Source organism: Eurosta solidaginis, chromosome 3, assembly GCF_040869045.1.
Source record: "Eurosta solidaginis isolate ZX-2024a chromosome 3, ASM4086904v1, whole genome shotgun sequence".
In the NCBI taxonomy this organism is placed as follows: domain Eukaryota; kingdom Metazoa; phylum Arthropoda; class Insecta; order Diptera; family Tephritidae; genus Eurosta; species Eurosta solidaginis.
Window position 1 is genome coordinate 280,295,717 of NC_090321.1, and position 24,512 is coordinate 280,320,228.

At 35.2% G+C, this 24,512-nt stretch overlaps 3 protein-coding genes across 9 annotated transcripts in view; 2 read left to right on the forward strand and 1 right to left on the reverse strand.

The window, feature by feature from the left end:
* Positions 1 to 24,512, reverse strand: part of Liprin-gamma (liprin protein kazrin) — a 512,121-nt gene that overhangs the window by 112,585 nt on the left and 375,024 nt on the right. The window lies entirely within an intron of this gene.
* Positions 1,426 to 8,663, forward strand: LOC137247204 (regucalcin-like). The gene is made up of 4 exons (XM_067778306.1): positions 1,426 to 1,538; positions 1,602 to 1,653; positions 5,763 to 6,475; positions 8,471 to 8,663. The coding sequence occupies exons 1-4, from the start codon at positions 1,531 to 1,533 to the stop codon at positions 8,661 to 8,663; spliced, it is 966 nt and encodes a 321-aa protein (XP_067634407.1). The 5' UTR covers positions 1,426 to 1,530.
* On the forward strand, positions 12,343 to 22,728 carry LOC137247203 (regucalcin-like). The gene is made up of 4 exons (XM_067778305.1): positions 12,343 to 12,444; positions 12,508 to 12,559; positions 18,263 to 18,975; positions 22,403 to 22,728. The coding sequence occupies exons 1-4, from the start codon at positions 12,437 to 12,439 to the stop codon at positions 22,593 to 22,595; spliced, it is 966 nt and encodes a 321-aa protein (XP_067634406.1). The 5' UTR covers positions 12,343 to 12,436; the 3' UTR covers positions 22,596 to 22,728.

Sequence of the window (24,512 nt, forward strand, 5' to 3'; positions counted from 1 at the left end):
CAGGTGAAGTCAATATTACAAAATGGAGTCGGCCTTGACAATACTCGCCCTCATGAAGTTAAGTGTTGCTTCTTGACTTATCTGTAGCATGATTTTTTGAGTATCATTAAAAAAATACTACATCAATACCTTTCTGAAATATGAAGTAACGTGCAGGTAAATAAGGTAAATACCCCCTGCGGCCTGTACTTCCTTTTGTGGGAGGGTTTAGATCCTTTTCCTATGGAAAATTTTTAGTCAACGGAACTGCAGAGCTGAATCTTCAGAGTATCACATTGTCCACAACTAAGCCATATGGGAACTCACTGCTGACGTCAATGAGATGATTGTACGTTAATTTGTGGATGCGTATCTGGGAAGCTTATAATACGAAAACTCCAAACTGACGCTATACGGTCCCAAGACCCAATATATCTATGTAAACCAAGCGTTGAGGTAGGCTCATGGAGACGGAATGATGTCAGAACGTATAGCAGCTGAGGTTTTACGATTCTTTAACAAATCAGAGCGTATAGATTCACCTAATAACTTATCAGAACTTTATTATAAACAGCTCTGGCTAATCTTGACACATTTAGACAGACATTAAATACTCCCAGTCGACAGACATTGTTCTGACTTTGTCATTTATTCACCTGTCTCTCCTCTGTATGACCGTCTTCTTCTCTTATTGACTCACCCCTCTGTAGTTTCTATTCTGTAGCTGAGCAGTTTTAGATCTCACCGCTTAACAAACATCCGCCTATCAACAACTCGGCACAAAGAAAATCCGTGCGTCATGTGGATGCGCCCCTCGTGTCGATTGGGCGGGCTTTGAAGGGTATTAATCGGTTGGGTTTATTATTATTATTATTATTATTTTAATCGGCTCGTTCAATTTCCCTATTCCTTTAATTTTTTCGTGAATCTTCCCGATTTCCTCTTACTCTTCCTGCTCTTGCTCATATCCAAGTCTAACTCTCACTATTACTCTTAATCTTATCCTTATTCTTAAGCTTCCTTTAGCCTCTTTTTACTACTTTGTCTCTAACCATTGCCCTTGTTCTTACTTGTACCCTCACTCTCTATTTTCCTTTTGTTCTCTTTACTTTTCCGACTTCACTCCAACTTCCTCTACTTTTTCTTACCATTTCCTCTGTTTTCTCTTCTCTTTTTTTTCATGCCCTCGTTCCCGATGTTTAGATATATCGAGTTTGGGTTTATCCGCACATTACATTTTCAAGGTTGTAAAAAAGTAGCAAAATAGTTCCAAACATTTTCCTTTCCTACTACTTTAAAATTCATGACCAGATTATGAGGGCCGCTAAACTTTTGTTATTGAACTACTGCCTTTGCCTGTCTGCTTTTATTGCGTCATGCTTCGATCCATAGTGCCTATAATTATTTTAATATTACAGAAATTCACACGCATTTAGCTATAAAACCTAAAAACAGCTGTTATAACAAGATCAATTAATTAATATAAAGCAGGGTGTCTGTAAAAGAAGAGTATTAGTTTTGAATTGAAGACCATTCAATTAGGCTGACAATATGAAGAGGTGAGTGCTGAAAAAATTGTACGCTGAAAGTAATTCAAAATTCTCATAAAAATGCCTTTCTAGATTTATCTTTGCTATCGGTGCCTTGGCTGTCCTAAGCTACGTTCAAACCGCGGTAAGTTGAAATAAAAGTTATAAAGGATATTTCAATATATTAATGAAACTTATTTTTTTTATTTCCTTGATACCTATCATTGAGTAAGTAAATTACAAAAACAGATATCGCTCCTATAGGAGCATAGGGCAAACACGAGCTCTCTCCACCGAGTTCTGTTATGGGCTAGTCTCTTGACCTCTCTCCACGACCCTTCCGACGGACAATCACAATCTTGGGCGAATGATTGTAATATTTTACCTTCAAATATTAAATTCGACATCGATATGGTAGTTATTAGCACCTTATTTTCATACGATCTCGAACAATATAACTCGAAACCAAATAAGAATGGTAGGTTCCTAGACCTAGTTTTTGGGTCTGCTGATTTAAAAATATCATGCGTTGAGTGTCCATTTCCAATTTTGGAAAATAGTTTCCACCATAATGCTTTGGCTATAAATTTCGATTTTTATGATTTTTATAAAAAACCAGCCGAATCAACATTGGAATATAATTATTTCAAAGCCGATTGTGTGGCGATAAACGAGTTCTTCTCAGCTACTGATTAGAATTTTCTTAACTTCCCCGGAAATTGGGAGACCTCCTACGAAATTGTGAAGAGAAGGCTTTCACAAGCCATTTCGAGTTTCGTACCTCTAAGAAGTAAGGTCTTAATGAATAGGCCACCCTGGTTTAATCTAAACCTAGATAATCTTAAAAATAGAAAAAATAAAACTTTTAAACAACGTAGGAAAAGCTGTAAAGAAATTGATCGACTTAACTATATAAGAATTAAAAAGCAATTCGATTACCTAAATAAGTCTCTATTTAAGCAATATATACTTAAACTCGAATCAAAATTAAAGTCAAATCCGTCTAGTTCCTGGTCGGTTAATAACTCGAAAAGAAAAAACAATGGCTTTCCGATGACCATGGAGTATGATGGCGAAGTGTCCAGTAATCCACAGGATGCCTGCAACCTGTTCGCGAAATCACTCCAAAAAGTTTACTCAAAGTTTAACTCTTCACCTAGTCCTATATTTCACTCAACAATGCCAAATTTCTAATTTCGTTGTTACCGCAGATGGCGTTCTTCTATTAGTCAACAAGTAGTGACAAGTAGTCAAAATCAGATACTGAGGGGTTCTCTCAGATATTTTTCAAAATGTGCGCAAACTCCATTGCGGAACCCTTAGCTCTTCTATTTCAAAATTGCTTGAACAGCGGAATTTTTTTTGGACTTGTGGAAATTATGCTCCATAATTCCCATATTTAAGTCTGGTAACCGCAATGACATTTGCAACTACAGACCGATTGTTAAACAGAGTACTCTGGCAAATATATTCGACCACGTACTTCAAAGTAAATTGTTCGATTACGTAGGCAAGGCTATAATGGAGTGCCAGCATGGATTTTTGCCAGGTAGGTCTACTTCTACAAATTTAGCTATAGTTACTAATCAAATTGCGGGTTCTTTAGAGAACTCTGAGCAACTCGACGTCATATACACTGACTTCTCGAAAGCATTTGGCAAGGTTGATCATACTATTCTAGTACGCAAGTTAGCCAAGTATGGAATCAGTGGAAACTTGTTGAAATTCTTCACGAGTTTTTTATCGACCAGAAAGCTCTATGTGGAAATTGGAGCGGACAAGTCATCTCTACATATTAATGCCTGGTCAGGTATTCCGCAGGGTACCCATTGTGGCCCTCTATTATTCTTAATTTTCATAAATGATTCGCCCCAGCAATTCAAACTCGCAAAATGTTTGATGTTTGCGGACGATGTCAAACTATTTCTAACTATTCGTAATAGCTCTGACTGTACTAACTTGCAATCTGATCTGGACTCTTTTGCCAATAATTTATTTTTAAATACAAAGAAATTCTGCGTTGTGTCTTATTCCAAAAAGACAACTGAGAAATATTTAAACTATAAACTAAAAATCGTTGCCTGAGATTGAAGATTTACGTGTAATTTTTTACTCCAACCCCTCTTTTTTCCAGTCGTATTGACTTAATTGTTTCAAAATCCTTTGCAGTGGTTGGGTTCAGTGACTTTAAGGACCCTATTACGTTGAAGGCACTTTATATCTCCTTGGTCAGAAGTCGTCTTGAATATTGCTCAATAATATGGAATCCTTTCTATGAATCTAACTCCTATAAAATTGAGAGAGTTCAAAATTTTTTTACGAAAATTACTTTACGGATGCTTCACTGGCCAGACGGCCCCCCATCGTATACCAACACGCACAAATTGCTTGGTCTTCGGGCTTTGCACGACAGAAGAACTCGTATCCACTCATGCTTGCCTATAATGTAATACACTTGAGCATAAATTGCTCCACTTTATCTAATTTGTTCATTCCATATATTCCACTGCGTGATCTGCGGCATAACAGATTATTTATCGAAATAACTCATAAAACGAATTATGCTATGAATGAGTCCATAACGAGGACTATACATCCAGCAAATCGATTCAGTAGTGTTCTTAATTTTAATAGCAGCTTATATAAGTTTAAGCTTGAATTGTTTTCTATTTTTAACTACTCTGTAAGAAAGCAAGTACTTTTAGACGAATGAATTAAATAAAAAAATAAAATAAAATAAAATAAAATAAAATAAAATAAAATAAAATAATATAAATATGCCAGGAATAAATTTATGGCAGAGCCCTATAAATACTGAGTTTTCCAAACGGGTGACAAGTGTGTGAATTACGACGCTGAGATAGATAGAAAATATAAGGAACTATATATACATATATTAAGGGTACAGAAACCCATTTGTTATTTTCAGATCGTAGAACAGATAGCTAGATTAAAACATTAAATATGTTAAAAAAAGAATAAAAAAAATAAAATCGGGTTATTTTTCAATATCCTTTAAGTTAAACTTTAGGTCATACTAATTCCACTTTGACGTTATTTAATATGAACTGTGTTTAGAAGGTAACATACCTAAAGAACTGTTAAAAAGTGTGAACTAATTTAGATGCACCTAAAATTCCGAGTCAGAAAAGTAAAGCAGTAGCTGTAGTATAAGTGTAGTGCTTCTTAAACTCTGACCCCTTTAGTGGGAAAACCATCCTGGAAACCTCTGCTAAGCAGTTTGTTTGTCCCTCTCACATTCTGGTCATTATTCTGTCGATTTTCGCAATGGCCCAGCATGCTACCATGTGAAGCAACACTATACCATGACGGGCCCTCCACCGTGCTTCCCTGTTTCTTTGACATGGAAGAAACGTAAAACTTTGTATCCTCACACAAAGTACCGATCTATTTTTTATTTTATATTAATCGAAAATGTCACTCGGGTATGTACATTAGACTGGATTGGTCACCATACAAAACAAAAAGTTGCTAATGTCCTCCCCTAAAATTAAAGATCATGTTGAGAGGGTTTTGGAAAATTTTTTTTTTGGTTTTTAACCTTCGAAATACAGCCGAAAAGGTTTTTTCGTTGTAACTTGGTTATTTGACGTCCGATTTTTAAAATTGATATGCCATTATTTTGGCCTTGAGGATCTTAACATTTCCGTTTAATGTCCTTTTAAGCTATGAAGTCGTTTTCACAGGTAAAATAACAGTTGCAATAAATATTGAAAGTGCTATAACTTCTTTGTTTATTATTTTAGTAATATGGTTTCAAAGCAACATTTTCTTGGGTACAATTTTGTTAGCTGACCTAATCATGTGAAAACGACTTCATAGCTTAAAAGGACATTAAATAGAAATGTGAAAGCTTCTCAAAAAATCGGACGTCAAATAAACAACAACGAAAAAACCTTTTCGGCTGTATTTGAAAGGATCAAAAACAATTAAAAAAATTTTTCCGAAACCCTCTCAACATAATCTTCAAATTTAAGGGCGGACATTAGCAACTTTTTTTTCGACCCAATCTAATTTACGTCGGTTATCTATATATCACATATCTTACACAGCCGATTATTCGGGTATTACGAATGGGATAAGAATATTTCTCAGCTCTATTCATGAAATCATACCTTTCTTCGGCACAGCCCTCCTTACTTGTTAATAAATTTTTTGTGTTGCCACCAAACCATTTTTATGAATAATACCACACGTGTTTATAACACCTATGTGTTTTCTTTTCCATTATAGACCTCCTATAAAATCGAAGCACTTCCAAATGCCTATACCTTAGTTGGTGAAGGTCCCCATTGGGATCTTAAGACACAAAGTTTGTATTTCGTCGATATTGATTTGGCCAAATTATTGCGCTATGACTACAAAACAAATAAAACCTATAGTGCCGTTCTTCAGGGAGAGAATTTCGCATCATTCATCATACCAATCGAAGGCAAAAAGGATAAATTTGTTGTAGGCTGTGATCGACGTGTTGTTATTGCCAAATGGGATGGTATATCATCCATAGCAGAAGTAGAATATACTGCGCATGAAGTTGAGTATGGAGAAGAGTATTATATGAATCGTTTTAATGATGCCAAGGCAGATAAAAAAGGACGTCTAGTAGCTGGTACTATGTGGAATGATCAAAGTGATCTCTTTACGTATCGTAAAGGATCATTGTATAGTTTTCAAAAGAATGAAAAACCAAAAACCATTTTAACTAATGCGGGCATTTCTAATGGTATGACATGGAATGATAAAACGAAGAAATTTTATTTCGTTGACTCAGCTAATTACAATGTTACGGAGTTCAATTACAATTACAAAACAGGTACTTTAAGTGGTGAACCAAGAGTTGTGTGGCAGCATGAAACACATATGCCAGATGGCATGACAATTGATGCGGACGGTAATCTCTATATAGCTACTTTCTCGGGATCAACTATCTATAAAGTCAACCCAAAGTGAGTATTAACTACAAAATTTCAAACTTTTTATAATACAATATATGAAAATAAGTGGCGTATACTAGGCCTTATTATTTTAATAAGTTATTTAAATAAATTTTTGGTGCTTTCAACCTCCTCTTCGAAATATAAGTGACAGGCCATTTTTAGATGTCTTGGATATGCTATATTCAATGGCGTTAGCAGTTTTTATGAATTTATAACAAATTGATCATTGTAATTTACTCATGTTTGAATACGGGGCATATAGTGCCGCGTGGTACATTTTGACTCGGCATTGACTTAAACTTTACAGTTTTGTGATAAGTTATTAAGTAACTTCTCTGTGAGCAAGAGACTTTAATTGGACACATCCTACAGCTCATTTAAAATACAAAACTTGAGGCAAGAAGCATTCTAGTTAGGGCAGGGTTCGCTATATGTGGAACCTTGCCATTTATTTTTAAGACAATTTTTCTAGAAACCTTATACCTAGTTCAGAGCACCGAGACAATTCTACAAAACGAAAAAAAATCTCCGTTAGGTGGTGCATAAATCGAGGTTATCGGAAAATTTATACGTGATTTGGAATCTTGGGATCGGTTTTTAAGTAACTTCTCGGTGAGTTGGAAATTTGAAAATTTAATTGTGGTTTAGTAGTTAATTACAGTTTAACACATGTGACAAGAAGTTTCGCTGATATCGTGCATTGAATGTTGTCATACATTTCATCAGCATACTCAGTAATTGTACACTCTTATAATAGATTGTGCCATCGCGGTTTTACTTTCTCCAGCATTAGGTTAAAGAAAATCGTTCCAATATACATCATTTATCCACCCTGTCGGAAAATCAACCAAACAAGATAAAGAAAACGCTTGAAAGCAAATCGCCCTGTCTGAAACCCCGTTTCGTTCTAAATGGCACGGAGCATGTGGAGCTTCTAAAGTGGCTCAACATCTTTTGTCAGAACCTTATTACACAAAAAATTTCTTTCTCTGTCACTGTTAAAGACTGATGTGAAGTCGGTAAAGAGATTGTTAGTAACATTTTGGAAACACACAAAAACCTCATTATTTAATAAATAATACACCTACAATGTGGACTGATATTTACTCTGATAGAAACTTGAAAACATTTTTGAAAATAGGCGTGCCAAAAGCTACTTGTGACAAAATCAATTTTACAAAGATTATTAATCATAAATCAAGTACTCACTGATCTTATCTTCACTTTAAAGAATGCTTCGGAGAAAAATAAACGGAATCGGTTAAGAAACACCCCCACTTGTATTTAAAAGATTTTTAAGAGTTGTGGACGAATGAAATAATCTATATCTTTGGAATAAGGAGCTTTATATCAATTATATTTCTTTTCCCAAGTGGTATTATAACAAAAAATTCGAAAAAAAAAATCAAATTTTTTAAAATGGGTGTGGCACTGCTCCTTTTATGAATAAGCAATTTTCTATGTTTCGGGATCGATAACTCGAAGAAAAATTACCGGATTGTGATACAATTGGGTAAACATATTTTCCTGCTTAGATTTCCTGCTATATTTCATATTTCGATTTCACGAAAATATGGACGGAATCGGTTAAAGACAACGCCTACTTTTATATAAAAGAAATTTAAAAGGGTCGTAGACTAGAATAATAAGCTATATCTTAGCGGAAAAAAGTTTTGTATCAACGATATTTCACTTCCAACGTTTTATTGTAAGAGGAAATTGGGAGACTTTTTTGTTTTTAAATGGGCGCTGCTACGTGTTATGTAGAAATGTAATTTATCTGAAATGAACTGTGCACTTGAAGCTCACGCTGAGTATATAATATCCGGTTACACCCGAACTTAGACACCCTTATTTGGTTGAGTTAAGTATAATTAAATTAAACAAATACTGAGATAAGACCTTTAAAATCTTCTTCGGAGACATAGAAACTCTTACACTTGTACGTCAAATTAATACTTGTGCAATAACTACAAAATATAAATTTTCAATCCCTTATTTCAGAACCAAGAAGACACTTATGGAAATTAAGTTCCCCACTAAACAAATTACTTCAGCGGCATTCGGCGGCCCTAATTTGGATATTTTATACGTAACTACGTCTGCTTTGAACAACGAACCCGCACCAGCCGGTACGACTTACCAGGTAACAGGTTTGGGTGCGAAAGGTTTGCCGATGACAAAGGTGCGGATATAAATTCGCGAATTCGTAGATGAAATTGGAAAATATTTGGCATTTTTAAAAACCTATAAATAACTAAATTCAATGTTTTGAATTTATTTAACTTTAGATACTATTAAATAAACAAATATATATATAAGTGAGTTGAGAATATATGGATTACTAAAAATTAAAGTTGATAAAAGGGAAAAAACCAGCTTAGGAGACTTAGGATTTAGCTTAGAAAAAAAAGTAAGTATCTTTTGCATTCAAGTTAATATTAGCTATAAATACTATTCATAAATATAGTATGCAGTTAAATTATATGATAAACTAGGATTTATTTAGTTTGGGCATTAGTGGATTTGTAGATATATCACAGAGACTTTAAAATTTTTCAGTTATTTTTCCAATACGGTCCGAAACGAGCCTGATTTTGTTTTGTGTATGCAACTTTGTAGTTGAAAAATGCCTTTGGCACATGTACTCCAAACTGTGCACCCATATAAAATTATAGATTGGAAAAAAAAATTTAGCAATTGTGGCCTTATTTTCATTACTGAGCTTACATTTTAAGTTTATTAACGGATACAGAAGATTTAGCTATAACAATATCATCCGCATACATTGCGTAGTTAGAACCAGTTAATGCTGGTACATTTTAGCAGTAGATAATATAGAGAATGGGGCCAGTAAGTGATCCTTGAGGAACCCCAGCAGGAATCAATTTAAGGTCACTAAACTCATTTCCAACTTGTACATAAAAATATCGATCAGCTTCTAATAGTTGGGATCAAATGCGGCGGAAAACCGTAGCTAATTAACTTAAAAATTAAACCATCATGCCACATAGTATCAAAGGCCTTTCCAATATCTAAGGATAAAAGGGCAGTGGATTTTTTTGCATCAAAGTTTAGTTTTATATGCTTGAATAGTATTATAATTTGATGAGTAGTACTATGAAATTTTCGAAAACTAAACTGTTCCTCTGATGCTGTCTTTGGAAGATAAAACCTCCCAAATTTTACATATCAAGACCTGTTCTAGAATCTTGTAGAGGCAACTTAATAGGTGCAGTTATGATATAGGGTATATTTGAGACCACAAGATCAAGAGTTCACGGATTTGGTCTTGCAGTAGCTGGAATGTATGTGGAGTCTTGTGTGTAAAATGAAAATAGGTAGAGTAATGCTCATTACGTGTAGAATATTTCCCCAATAATTTGCCCTCAAACAACCTCACGGTGTTTACTATTAAAGTCGCCGCAGACAACAAATTTTTTATTTTGGTTAAACAATTTTCTTAAATATGTTTTAAATCTGTGACCGACATCACTTGATCTTGATCCTCCAGAAAAATACAGACTAAAAAAACATATCCTCATATTATTTGTGAATGAAATTTCTATACCAATATTTTCGATCACTCTAGTTTGTATTTTCGATAACAGATTACAGATATATGTATTCCTAGCCTTTACCCGCAGCCCCGTCCACAAGGAGAAAATAAAATATATGGGCTACTTACGTTAGCCTGCTTTTCAAGTATCTGTTTAATAATTATTTTTGTCTAATGTATTTTATTTTTGTAATAGAGTAAAAACAAGTAAAGGTGTCTAAGTTCGGGTGTAACCGAACATTATATACTCAGCGTGAGCTTCAGTTGCACATTTGATTTTAGATAAATTACTTTTCTACATAACACGTGGCACCGCCCGTTTAAATAAAACTTGATAAGTGAAATATATTGATTCAAAATTATTTTTTGCTAAGTTAAAACTTATTGTTCTAGTCTACGACCCTTTTAAAATTGTTTTATATCTAAGTTCCCGTGGTCTTTAAGCGATCCCGTCCTTTTTTATTAGAAATATTTTCTACTACAGGGAAAATTTTTGTGCCCAATTTTATTACGATCCGTTAATTGTTCTTCGAGTTATGGCTCCCGAAACATAGAAAATTGTTTAGTCACAAAAGGGGCGGTGTCACGCCCATTTTTATAAATTTGAAGTTTTTCCTATTTATTGTTATAAATCCACTTGGGAAATGAAATACCATTGGCATAAAGATGTTTTTTGCAAAGATATAGCTTATTTTATTCGTCCACGATTCTTTTAAAAATCTTTTATATAAAAGTGGGCGTGGTCCTTAACCGATTTCGTTAATTTTCCTTCAAAGCATTCCTTATAGTAAAGGCAACCTCTCTGCCGAATTTTGTTACGATAGGTTTAACGATTTTTGACTTATGATTAATAATATTTGTGAAATTGATTTTATCACAAGTGGGCTGTGCCACGCCTATTTCAAAACAATTTTTCAAATTTTTATCAAGAGTCTCAATATCAGTCCACACGTTAAATTTCAACATTCTAGGTGTATTATTTACTAAATAATCAGGTTTTTGTGTTTTCCAAAATGTTATATATGATTCAAGGTTCGATACGAGCTCAAGGCCAGAACAATAATTTTTTGTAATGATAATTATTGTTATTTTTTTATTTTTCTTAATTTGAAAAATTGTATTTTGGTTTTGGAATAGTAAGTAGAAAATTTTTCAGACAACCTGCCATAGCTGCGCAGATAGATCCACGAAATATTCTTCGATCCCATGAAGCAGTAAACCAAACAGGTGAAGTCAATATTACAAAATGGAGTCGGCCTTGACAATACTCGCCCTCAGAAAATTAAGTGTTGCTTCTTGACTTATCTGCAGCATGATTTTTTGAGCACCATTAAAAAAATACTACATTAATACCTTTCTGAAATATGAAGCATCGTTCAGGAAAATAAGCCCTGCGGTCTATACTTCCTTTTGTGGGCGGGTTTGGATCCTTTTCTTTGTACGAAATGGAATATTTTTAGTCAACGAAACTGCAGAGCTGAATCATCAATGTATCACACTGTCCACAACTAAGGCAGACTGCTGACGTCAATGAGATGATTGATGTTCTGGAACAATATCATTAAGTTGCGGATGTGTATCTGGTAGGCTTATAATACGAAAACTTGAAATTGTCGCTATACGGTGCAAAGAACCGATATATATCTATGTAAACCAAGTGTTGAGGTAGGCTCATTGAGACGGAAGAGGCTGGTGTCAGAATGTATAGCAGCTGAGATTTTACGATTCTTTAATAACTCTGGCTAACCCTGGAAACATTAAGACAGACAAGAAATATTCCCCGCCGGCAGACATTGTTCCGATTTCCTCTTATATCCGCCTACCTCTCTTTTGTTTAACCCTCTTCTTCTCTTATTGACTATCCCCTCTGTAGTTTCTAGTTTAATTTAATCGGCTCATTCATTTTCCTTACTCCTTTTATTTTTCCGTGAATCTTCCGCTTTCCTCTTACTCTTCCTGCTCTTGCTCATATCCAAGTCTAACTCTCATTATTACTCCTAATCTTATCCTTATTCTTAAGCTTCCTTTAGCCTCTTTTTACTACTTTGTATCAAACCATTGCTCTTGTTCTTACTTGTACTCTCACTCTTCATTACATTTTCAAGGTTGTAAAAAAGTAGCAAAATTATTCCAAACATTTTCCCTCCCTACACTTTAAAATTCATGACCATATTATGAAGGCCACCGAACTTTTGTTATTGAACTACTGCCTTTACCTGTCTGCTTTTATTGCGTCATGCTTCGATCCATAGTACCTACAATTATTTTAATATTAGAGAAATTCACAAACGTCTAGCTATAAAACTTAAAAACACCTGTTATAACAAGATCAATTAATTAATATAAAGCAGGGTGTCAGTAAAAGAAGTGTATTAGTTTTGAATTGAAGACCATTCAATTAGGCTGACAATATGAAGAGGTGAGTGCTGAAAAAATTGTACGCTGAAAGTAATTCAAAATTCTCATAAAAATGCCTTTTTAGATTTATCTTTGCTATCGGAGCCTTGGCTGTCCTAAGCTACGTTCAAACTGCGGTATGTTTATATAAAAGTTATAAAGGATATTTGAATAGATTAATGAAAAGTATGCCAATAAATATTGAGTTTTAGAAACGGGTGACAAGTGTGTGAATTACGATGGTTATGTGAAAGTGATTTTTTTTAATGCTCCGCCTGGAAAAATTTTTTGAAGATCTTACTAAACTTGTAGTCGCATTGCAGGTGAGAAAGGCGGATAAAATTTAGCATAGATAGAAAATATAAGAGACTATATATATAGATTAAGGGTATCGAAACCCATTTGTTATTTTCAGATCGTGGAACAGATAGCTAGATGAAAACTTCAAATACCTATGTTAAAAAAAAATAAAACAAGTAAGGAAGTCTAAGTTCGGGTGAAACCGAACATTACATACCCGGCTGTACACTTGAAATGCTGTTGTTTGTTTTTTGTGCTTGATAGTGTTACAAGGCTGCGGTATAATACATATACATATGGTTATATTCTGAACTAATTTTTCTTCGAGTTATTGCTCCCGAAACATAGAAAATTGCTTAGTCATAAAAGGGGCGGTGCCAGTGCCACCGATATATTATAAAATAGCTGGGTTGCTATAGTTTCTTAAAAGAAATAGTAGAGCCACCCTTGCAAATGTCACAAGCTAGACTTAGGTTCAGCTTAGATGTAGGGTTACGATAACGAATAGAAAGTATTTAAAGTATTTCTGTGCTAATATCGGGTGCCGAAAAGTATTGAAAAAATAATAATTTAGATAATATATTAACGAACATCTACCCGCAGCATAATAGGGTTTTTAGAAACTTAGACTGGCCTATATAATTTGACGGTGCCAGAGATAGGAGCATTTCTGAAAATTTTATGAATGTATGGCTTGTAATATCTATCTAGAAAGTTCGAATTCATGGAAATCGTTTCACTGGAGGAAAAGATTTTTTGTTAGGGGTAAAATGTAAAAGATATAGTGGTTTTCTAGCTACGACAGATTACTACCTTTTTTTTTTTTTTTTGTTTTTTGCGGGGAGGCTGAAAAATGCCTAATGCACCATAATTGCTGCCGTCGCAGCAACCGTGTGTCCGTAGACTAAAAAACAGCCCCGTTCTGGAACCGTCTCCCACCCCGGCACCACTTTCGCATTACTTCAGGGTGGCGTTCCATATTTCTCATTTTTTAAGAGCCTACTGTTGTCCCTGCGTCCAGGTTCCCGCTATTTGCTCTGAGTGTCCATTTAATCACCACTGCTTCGCATGCGCATTTCTCTGCGCTCCCTCTCAGCATCCATCAGGCGTGTCATTACTATAAATGCCATTTTGCTCACTGCAGTCCAGCATTCTTTCCTGCTGCACATATGTGAAACTAAATTTCTCGTGGTAGGTTCCTCCCCAAAGACTCCATGCAAGGTGAGTCTTTCTTCGTGGAAACGGGGGCAGTAGAACATGACGTGTTCTGCGTTTTCTAACTCTGTGGTACACATTGGGCAATGAGGATCTTCCTCTATCCTACGCTTCCATAAATACTCTTTGAAACCGCCATGTCCACTCATTATTTGCGTGAGATGGTAGTTCAGTTCGCCGTGCTTCCGCTCATTCCATTGAGCTACGTTCCAAACTAGTGTGAAAGTCCAACGCCCTTTACTCGAGGCCTCCCACCGTTCTTGCCACTTAGCTATTGTTTGTGTCCTTGCTCTTTTCTTGTCTTCTTCAGATGGTCGCTCGATATTAGTGTTATACAGATCGGCCATTTCGCTTGCCAGTAAGTCCACTGGGATTTTCCGGGTTAGAACCAGGATCGCGTCGTCGGACACCGTCCGATAAGCACTTGCTATTCTTAAAGAAGCAAGTCGGTACGCTGCTAATATATATTTTTGATGGGTCTGTTTAGATCCATACCACACTGGTGCTGCGTATAGTATTATTGAGCTGGTTACTGTGGACAATAGCTGACGTATAGCTTCGCTCGGACCACCAATGTTAGGCATTATTCGCATAAGTGATCCATTAACTTTGGTAATTTTCTCCCCCACCGCTCTGAAGTGCTCTTTGAAAGTTAACTTAGAGTCAATGTGCACTCCTAAGTATTTTAAGGAATCCTTTGAGGTGATTTGATGATCCCCGACAGTTAAGACTAACTCGTTCGCCGACCGTTTGGAGCTTACTAATACCACTTCCGTCTTTTGGCTAGCCAACTCCAGTCCTGTATTGGTCAGCCATTCCTTTATTCTTGCTACGGCGTCATTACATAATGCTTGAAGCAGGTCCAGTTTTTTAGCTCACTTAATAATGGTGTGCCCGTTCGAGCCTTGCTGTCGGAGTTCTTTTTGCAAAGCTTCGGTGTAGCACCCGGCGACAACGCTCCTTGCTTGCTTTCGGCCTCCGCTCCTTTGGGTTTCGTTACCACTTGCGACGAAATGTTAAGGCCCCCAGCCGATGGGCCACGCCCTTCTGGAGAGCGAGCTAGCTTCCTTCCTACAAATGGATTGAACGCCATTTCATTCTCCTGTGTTTGGTTTTTTATTTTAGTATTGTTGTTGCTCATCATTTATTTAATTGGGTCCCCACTTGAGGCCGCTATCTTGGTCCGAGTGTGCAGTTACCTATATAGATCCCGTGGTTGTCTATGCGAAGGCAGGGAGGCCACGTGAAGGTTGACGCAGTCCCTCATGAAGACTGCGTTCAGAGCCAGATCAGTATTAATCGGGAGGATCTCAACCGAACCTGCACCACCAACTTAATGATGACGGACTTTGAACGTACCCCAAGGCCTGCCAAGGTTTTAACGGGACGGAGACGAATGGGACATTAACCGGAAAGTCATTTCGACGGTGTGTCAAGCCGTGTACTGAGATTTCCGAATGCCACATTCGCCAGCCCTTAACAAACATATCCGAGTCGTTGATTCCAGTATACCTTAATTAAGACTGGGCTCAGTCTTAATGTGATAATCACCTTAAATTTACAAATAATTTACCTCTTTATCTTCCTGAGTGTGTATCCCACGTCGTATAGTTGCCTCCCTATCTTGGGTAGGTATTCCCTCGAAGCAACCCCGCACTAGGCTGTGGATGCTTAATTCAGGGCGGCATCTACTCGCCCTGTCACTGGAGGTTCTCAGGGTGCTTTAGGCCTTTTAAGCCAAACCCTCCTCACCAGCCGCTCTTGGTCGAGGGCTGCTTATTTGATATTCGCAGCTAACCTAATTAATAGGCCGTTCACTGTCCGCCAGCAGTGACCCCCTTGGCCTGAGCTCAGCCCAACAGATTACTACCTCCGACTCGATACAATACTAAGGCTTGGATAATCGATACATAAAACTATCGTTATAAAAGTATCGAGCTGAAAATGTCGGTGTCGACCGGAAAAAAAAACTTTTTATAAGCTTAGTTCAGTTGTAAAACATACTCATTGTCTATGCATCAAGATATACGCGGCTTTTGAACTTAGAGCTAAGTACTACCAAAAATATGGTATATATGGTATATAGTGTATTCTAACACAAAAAGTTCTACAATGAGGCCACGTTGTCTTAAAAAAGTTGCGCGCATTTGTTGAAAAGATTTATTAATATTGACACGTTGTGCTGTTTGCTATGACATATCAGTCGTTCGGTGCTTTAAGGCACTAAGTTCTAACGATAGGCGATTCCGGTGGGAAAAGAGCTGTGGGTTGGTGTTAAACAACTCTTCGCATATTTGCGAAAAACATTTCAGTTCTAAATTGTATTTACTTCCCAGTGCAGATAGGTGCTTTTAAGAAGGCGCTTGTTCCCCAGAGCGGTACCTCCACCATGCCAGTCGCAAGTGACTGAACGGCCAATCAAGATGCACCAAATATATACGCTATTAAAGACTCGTTGTATACAGACGTGCAGATGCAGACTGAGTAAGTAAAGTATTTGACTTATCTCGTAGTATCTCCTATTCTTACATGTAGCTTGTGGACTCCGATCCGCCAATTTCGTTTAAATTTAATTTGGATATACATACCGTATGTAGTTTGCGAATGTCGACGCATTTGTAGACGAAAGTCAAAAAATATCAGTACAAACACTTAAAAAATGCCGACTTGTTGGTCTGCGCTGCTAGTGTTGGTTGCCGTATAGACGAAGTCCTACAGAACTACATCCCCTTGCGCCCATTCAGTGCATGCCCTACTTTGTTCGTCTTTTATCTCAACTTAATAATGAACTTTTTTGATTTAGGGACTATTCAAGTGACTGCAGCTATAGAACAGATATATAACACCTTACGATGAATTTAAAACCCTGGAAAAAAATCTTGCAGATCTCTACACGCAGATAGTAGAAGCAAAATATTGGAAGACATATGTGGAGAAATTGTTAAACGAGGCCAAGTTCAGAAACTGCTGTAGTGAAAATTAGCACGTGTTGGCAGGAATGATTTTCCATGAGATCATTAAGGGAACATTATTTTGGCTGCCAGTGCTGGTTGCCAAATAGACGAAGTTCGTGGTCCTTCCGTAAAAAAAGAACTAATATAAATAAATATTATCTGTTGGAGGATTTAGCGGTATCGGCTTTTTGAATTAAATATATATAAATTACGCAAAAATATGCTTAGATCATAATTGGGCTTATGCAGTTGTTTACAGCTTTTTGAAGTAAGAACTCCTACAAAAACAAAATATTTCAGTTTGGACTTCTAAATTGTTTAATTTGCTTGTCAATAATTATAAATTCGGTCTCATTTTCAGATATCATACTTTCAATGCTACATTTATTTTCAAAAAATACGATATCATTTGCAATAACAATGGTTCTTTTTACCGGATAATACAATCTATAACCCATAGTTAAATGAGAGTATCCTACAAATATATGTTTTGTACCTTTTCGTTGAAACTTTGCTCTAATTGGTTTCTTATTTAGTTTTACAGCCTCCCAACCAAACATTTTGAACGATAAGGATGGTTTTCTTTCCACCCATCGTTTATAAGGTGTACTGTCTTTTATTAACATTGGCAGATGAACGATTTCCAATGTAAGCAGCGGTATTTATTTATTTACCGCTTTAGTTAATACATTTTGTCAAACTTTTGAGGTTTTTAGCATGAAACGCGCCATTTCTACTAGATAGCTATATTTATATTTTTTTTTCAAGGACACATTTTCTCTGCGATTGATCCATATATATAAAGGAAGCGTTTAAATGTTTTTTCTCCCCCTTTTAATTTTAATAATTTTTTTTGTGTTCCTGCCATTTAGAAATTATTATTATTAAATGAAGATTACATCTTTAGTGTAGTTATTATATTAAGGCTACCACATTGTGGTTTTAGGAAGGTTGAAGCCTCTATTTGTTTCGGAGCGAGAGTTGTACGAAAACTTAGGGGCATATTATCTATAACGCAACCGGATTTCGTATCATGTAAGAGCATACATTCACTTCAGTGAGTGATAGAAAACCCGATTTTGAAATTTGTGGTATTATATAGTGGTGAATGTGAATGCCAGTGACTGTGATGTAAAGTGTCATGGCGTTATAGTGCCACGGCGTCTGGCATTTAATTTCCCTTTGTGGTTTCGATTAGCATCAGAGAGCGCAAAACGCAACGGCTAAAATCGCTTGGGCGGAAAAAAATAGCTACTCTTCAATAAATTATTTCTTTTTAAACAACGCTCTCCCCTAATTGAAACATCCAATCCATTACGTTAATAAATTATACTTATTTTAATTGTAACTATTTTTTTTTTTTCATTATAGACCTCCTATAAACTCGAGGCACTTCCAAATGCCTATACCTTAGTTGGTGAAGGTCCCCATTGGGATATTAAGACACAAAGTTTGTATTTCGTCGATATTGATTTGGCCAAATTATTACGCTATGACTACAAAACAAATAAAACCTATAGTGCCGTTCTACAGGGAGAGAAGTTCGCATCATTCATCATACCAATCAAAGGCAAAAAGGATAAATTTGTTGTAGGGTGTGATCGACGTGTTGTTATTGTCAAATGGGATGGTATATCACCCATAGCAAAAGTAGTATATACTGCGCATGAAGTTGAGTTTGGAAACGAGTATCATATGAATCGTTTCAATGATGCCAAGGCAGATAAAAAAGGACGTCTAGTAGCTGGTACTATGTGGAATGATCAAAGTGATCTCTTTACGTATCGTAAAGGATCATTGTATAGTTTTCAAAAGAAGAAAAAAGCAAAATCAATTGTACCTTATGCGGGCATTTCTAATGGTATGACATGGAATGATAAAACGAAGAAATTTTATTTCGTTGACTCAGCTAATTACAATGTTACGGAGTTCAATTACAATTACAAAACAGGCACTTTAAATGGTGACCCAAGAGTTGTGTGGCAGCACGAAACACATATGCCAGATGGCATGACAATTGATGCGGACGGTAATCTCTATATAGCTACTTTCTCGGGATCAACTATCTATAAAGTCAACCCAAAGTGAGTATTAACTACAAAATTTGAAACTTTTTAAAATATAATATATGAAAATAAGTGGCGTATACAAAATAAATACATTTTTGGGGTGCTTTCAACCGTCTCTTCGAAATATAGGTGATGGGCATATGCTGTATTCAATGGCGTTAGCAGTTTTTCTGAATTTATAACAAATCATGATCATTGTAATTTACTCATGTGGGAATATGGGGCATATATTGTCGGGTGGTACATTTTGATTTGGCTTTGAGTTAAACTTTAAGTAATTTCCCTTTAACTTGGGTTTATAGAAATTTATCACTCAAAAGCGGCGAATACTAATTTGATACGAAACTAATAAAATATAGAATTTAGGTGTGCAATTTACACGGAAAACTGCGGGACTTGGAAATTACTTTCCATCTAAAGTGATAAAAAACCATCATTTAAATCCAGTTGGGTATAACATTACAAATTTCCTATTTATATTGATGATCTTGGATACTTGCAAATTATAACCCCATTAGACCCGGCTCGGTAGTGAATTTTGTTATATAAGTAGGTAGTGAATGCTATTAAAAGTTTAACATATGAATTTTTCGGTCCAAAGTAGAAGGGTTTAGTATAGGCATTAAAATCATAAAAACTTCGCGTTCATGCCGCAGTGATCAATATGAAATCTTTACGGATAAAAGCACTGATCTCAATTTTTTTATGTGGGTATCATGATGTGATATGCATACGATATCTCATGTGAGTTATGAGAAAGTCATATTTTATGAAAAATTTAGATATTGGGGGATTATAGGCTACTCAGCCAACACTTTGGAACTTTTAAGTTCAGAGTTATTTTTACATCCTTCGCATTAGTTTCTTGTTTGCGAATTTCAGTATAAAATTGGGGAATTTTGCAATTTTTGATGCTAGAGTAAATTCCCATGGAGGTACAATCTTGAAACTTGGAATATGGAATTTAATATAACTTACCGATTATCTAGCGATCTGAAACTTTGAATATAGTTTAGAACCATATCCAAGTTAAAAATTTTAAAGAAAATTATTCTATATAGATGGAGGATTAATCAAGGTATTAACAAAACTTCAGAACAGAGGGAATATGGCGACTCATTTTTAAGTAACTTATCATTACACCTAGAAAAATTCATAGGAGATTTACAGTTTTGTGACAAGTTATTAAGTAACTTCTCTGTGAGCAAGAGACGTTAATTGGACACATCTTACAGCTCATTTAAAATACAAAACTTGGGGCAAGAAAGTCCTTCTAGTGAGGGCAGGGTTCGCTATATGTGGAACCTTGCCAGCTATTTTTAGGAACATTTTTCTAGAAACCTTATACCTAGTTCAGAGCACCGAGACAATTCTACAAAACGAAAAAAAATCTCCGTTAGGTGGTGCATAAATCGAGGTTATCGGAAAATTTATACGTGATTTGGAATCTCGGGATCGGTTTTTAAGTAACTTCTCAGTGAGTTGGGGGTTTGAAATTTTAAATGTGGTTTAGTGGTTAATCACAGTTTAACACATGTGGCAAGAAGTTTCGCTGATATCGTGCATTGAATCTTGCCATCCATTTTAGAGAGACTTGAAAGGTAGTATAATATCAACATCATCAGCATACGCCATTAATTGTACACTCTTATAATAGATTGTGCCATTAAGGCGAAAACTTCAATCTAGATGAAGTTTAAGTAATTATTCACCTAAGTTCGACTTTTGTGCTCTACCGTTATAGTTGTTGTGATAGGCTATTTACAACAACTATTGTTAAAATTCCAAAGTCATAATTTATTAACATTCTGTAACTGTTAAGGGACACATATTTAGCTGCAATTTGATCCGTTCATATAAAGGATGTGTTTAAAATTTCTTAAATATTCTTTATAGTTATGCAATACTTATGTAAACCCTCTATCTCACAAGAATTTTTATACCTTTCATGAACATGAAATGGTATATTAGCTTTGGTCCGATGTATGTAACGTTGAGAAATATAGAAGATAGACTCACCATTAAGTGTACCGAATTGATCAGGGCGACGAACTGAGTTGATATAGCCATGTCCGTCTGTCCGTCCGTCCGTTTGTCTGTCCGTCCGTCTGTCTGTCTGAACGCAAACTAGTCTCTCAAATTTTGAGATATCTTAATAAAATTTGGCACAAGGATGTATTTTTGTATTATATTAGACATTTGTGGGATCCGCTAGGATAGGACCACTATAACATATATCTCCCATACAACCGATTGTTCAGATAGGACAAATTAGAAAGTATAAACGTGAAACTCAGTGATATATATTTTAATATATCAAAGAATATTTTCTGAAAAAATCACTTTGATTGCAGCTATATATAGTATATATCCCATACAACCGATTGTTCAGATAGAAAGATTTTTGGCCATTTCTCCCTTAATTTAGAAAGTCTAAACGTGAAACTCGGTGATATATATTTTAATATATCAAGGAAGATTTTCTGAAAAAATCACTTTGATCGGGGCTATATATAATATATATCCCATACAACCGATCGTTCAGATAAGGGTTTTTTGCCATTTTTTTATATTTATCTTAAAATCGTTTAGGTATGTACATCTGTTCACTATATATTTCTTATCTTATACAGCGCATTATTTGGAGATTACGAATGGGATAAGATTATTGTTCAGTCCCATTCATGAAAGGTATGAAGTCTTCGGCACAGCTGAAGACAGTCCCGTCCTTACTTGTTTTTTGTTAAGAAACACGCCACTTTTATTTAAGAAATTTTTAAAAGGGTCGTGGACGGATAAAATAATCTATATCTTTGGAAAAAAGGAGCTTTATATCAATTATATTTCCTTTCCCAAGTGGTATTATAACAAGAAATAGGAAAAAATTCTAATTTTTGAAAATGGACGTGGCACCGCCCCTTTTATGAATAAGCAATTTTCTATGTTTTGGGAGCCATAACTCGAAAAAGAATTACCCAATTATGATAAGATTGGGTAAGCGTGTTATCTATATAGCAGGAAATATTTCAGGAAAAAATGGACGGAATCGGTTAAAGACAACGCCTACTTTTATATAAAAGAATTTTAAAAGGGTCGTAGACTAGAATAATAAGTTTTGTATCAACGATATTTCACTTAAAACGAATTTTTGTAAGAGGAAATTGGGAGACATTTTTTGTTAAATGGGCGGTGCCACGTGTTATGTATAAATGTAATTTATCTGAAATGAACTGTGCACTTGAAGCTCACGCTGAGTATATAATGTTCGGTTACACCCGAACTTAGACACCCTTACTTGGTTGAGTTAAGTTTAATTAAATTAAATTTTAAATCTTCTTCGGAGACAGAAACTCTTTCACTCGTACGTCAAATTAATACCTGTGCAATAACTACAAAATGAAAAAAAATATTAATGCTATACATTTTCAATCTCTTATTTCAGAACCAAGAAGACACTTATGGAAATTAAGTTCCCCACTAAACAAATTACTTCAGCGGCATTTGGTGGTCCTAATTTGGATATTTTATACGTGACTACGTCTGCTTTGAACAACGAACCCCCACCAGCCGGTACGACTTACCAGGTAACAGGTTTGGGTGCGAAAGGTTTGCCGATGACACGGGTGCGGATATAAATTCGCAAATTCGTAGATGAAATTGGAAAGGATTTGGCATTTTTCAAAACCTATAAATAATTCAATTCAATGTATCCAATTTGTTTAAACTTTTTAAATACACAGTTTTAGATGCTATGGCTTCTTAAATAAACCTTACAACTATATTTTTATGAGTGAGTTGAGAATATATGGATTACTAAAAATTAAAGTTGATAAAAGGGGGAAAACTATCTTGGGAGACTTAGGATTTAGCTTAGAAAAAAAGCCTTGGTAAGTATGTTTTGCATTAAAGTTAATACTAGCTATAAATACTATTCATAAAAAGTACGCTGTTAGGTTAGGTGGTAGCTGCCCTAAGAAGGAGAGCTCACTTGGACAACATGAAGGTCCGTTGTGATACAACATGCAATAAAATAACGGTGACGTTAATATAGCTACTTAGAGAATCGTTGGGTAGCTATGATAAAGCTCCGAATGATACCGATCTCAACTTTGGATAAATCCTCGGGAGATCCAGGTGAGTTCCGACCGAAGTACTTTCGCCTACTTCTGGCAAAAGCTGGGCAATCAAGCATAAATTGATTTGGTGATTCCACCTAATCATCCTATATACTGCTGCAGCAGGATGCGGTTTCCAGTATATTGAGACGTACCGCATGGATACTCATGGGACAGTGCCCCGTCAAAACACCAATGACCATTGATAGGTGAATGTTAGTGAAACCAATTATTTCAGCAAACCTCCTGCCATCCACTTTCGGTCAGAAAGATCTTGCTACCCTGCAACTCATTGACAACTTGTACATAAAAATATCGATCAGTTAAAAAGCTTCTAATAGTTGAGGTCAAATGCGGCGGAAAACCGTAGTAAATTAACTTATAAATTAAACCATCATGCCACATAGTATCAAAGGTATTTCCAATACCTAAAGATACGAGGGCAGTGAATTTTTTTGCATTAAAGTTTAGTTTTATATGCTTTCATAGTATTTTAATTTCATGAGTAGTACTATGAAATTTTCGAAAACCAAACTGTTCGTCTGGTATGATGTCTTTGGAAGATAAAACCTCCCAAATCTTACATTTCCAGACTTGTTCCAGAATCATGCTGATGGGTGCAGTGAAATTTTCTGAACTTGAATTGTTATTTTTCGAATTTAAATTGGAGTTTTCTGAACTGGTAATGTAACTTTCTGAATTAAAATTGGAGTTTCTGGGCTTGAAATGTAATTTTCTTAATTTCAAATAAAACCCCTGATTTTGAATTGAAACTTTTTGAGCATGAATTGCAGTTTTCTGAAATTGAAATGTAACTTTCGAATTAGATATTAAAACTCCAAATTTGAATTGCAATTTTCTCAACTTGAATTGTAATTTTCTGAATAAAAATTGGAAAACTTGAACTTGAATTGTTAATTTTCTGAACATCAAAAGTAGTTTTCTGAAACGGAATTGTAATTTTCTGAATTTGATTTGTGATTTTCAGAATTAGAAACGTCAATTTTCAGTTTGAATTTGAATTTCCCGAGCTTGAATTGTATTTTTCTGATTTTTAATTATAAATTCTGAACTTCAATGGTGATACTATGAATTTGAAATTTTACTTTCTGGGATTTAATTGTAATTTTTTGAATTTAAATTAGAAAGTCTGAACTGAATTGCAACTTTCTAATTTTAGGTTGTAATTTTCTAAACTTAATTAAAATAATTCGAATTAAATTGGAAATTCTGAACTTGAGTTCTGATTTTTGTTTACGAAATTGAAATTTTCTGAATTTGATTTGTAATTTTCTGAATATGACATGTGATTTCCCAATAAAAATTGTGAGTTTCCGAACTTGAATTTTATCTTTCTCAGTTTCAATTAGATAAACAGAAATAAGTTTTTACATTTTGATTCTGAGTTGTTATTTGCTGAATTTAAATAAAAAAATT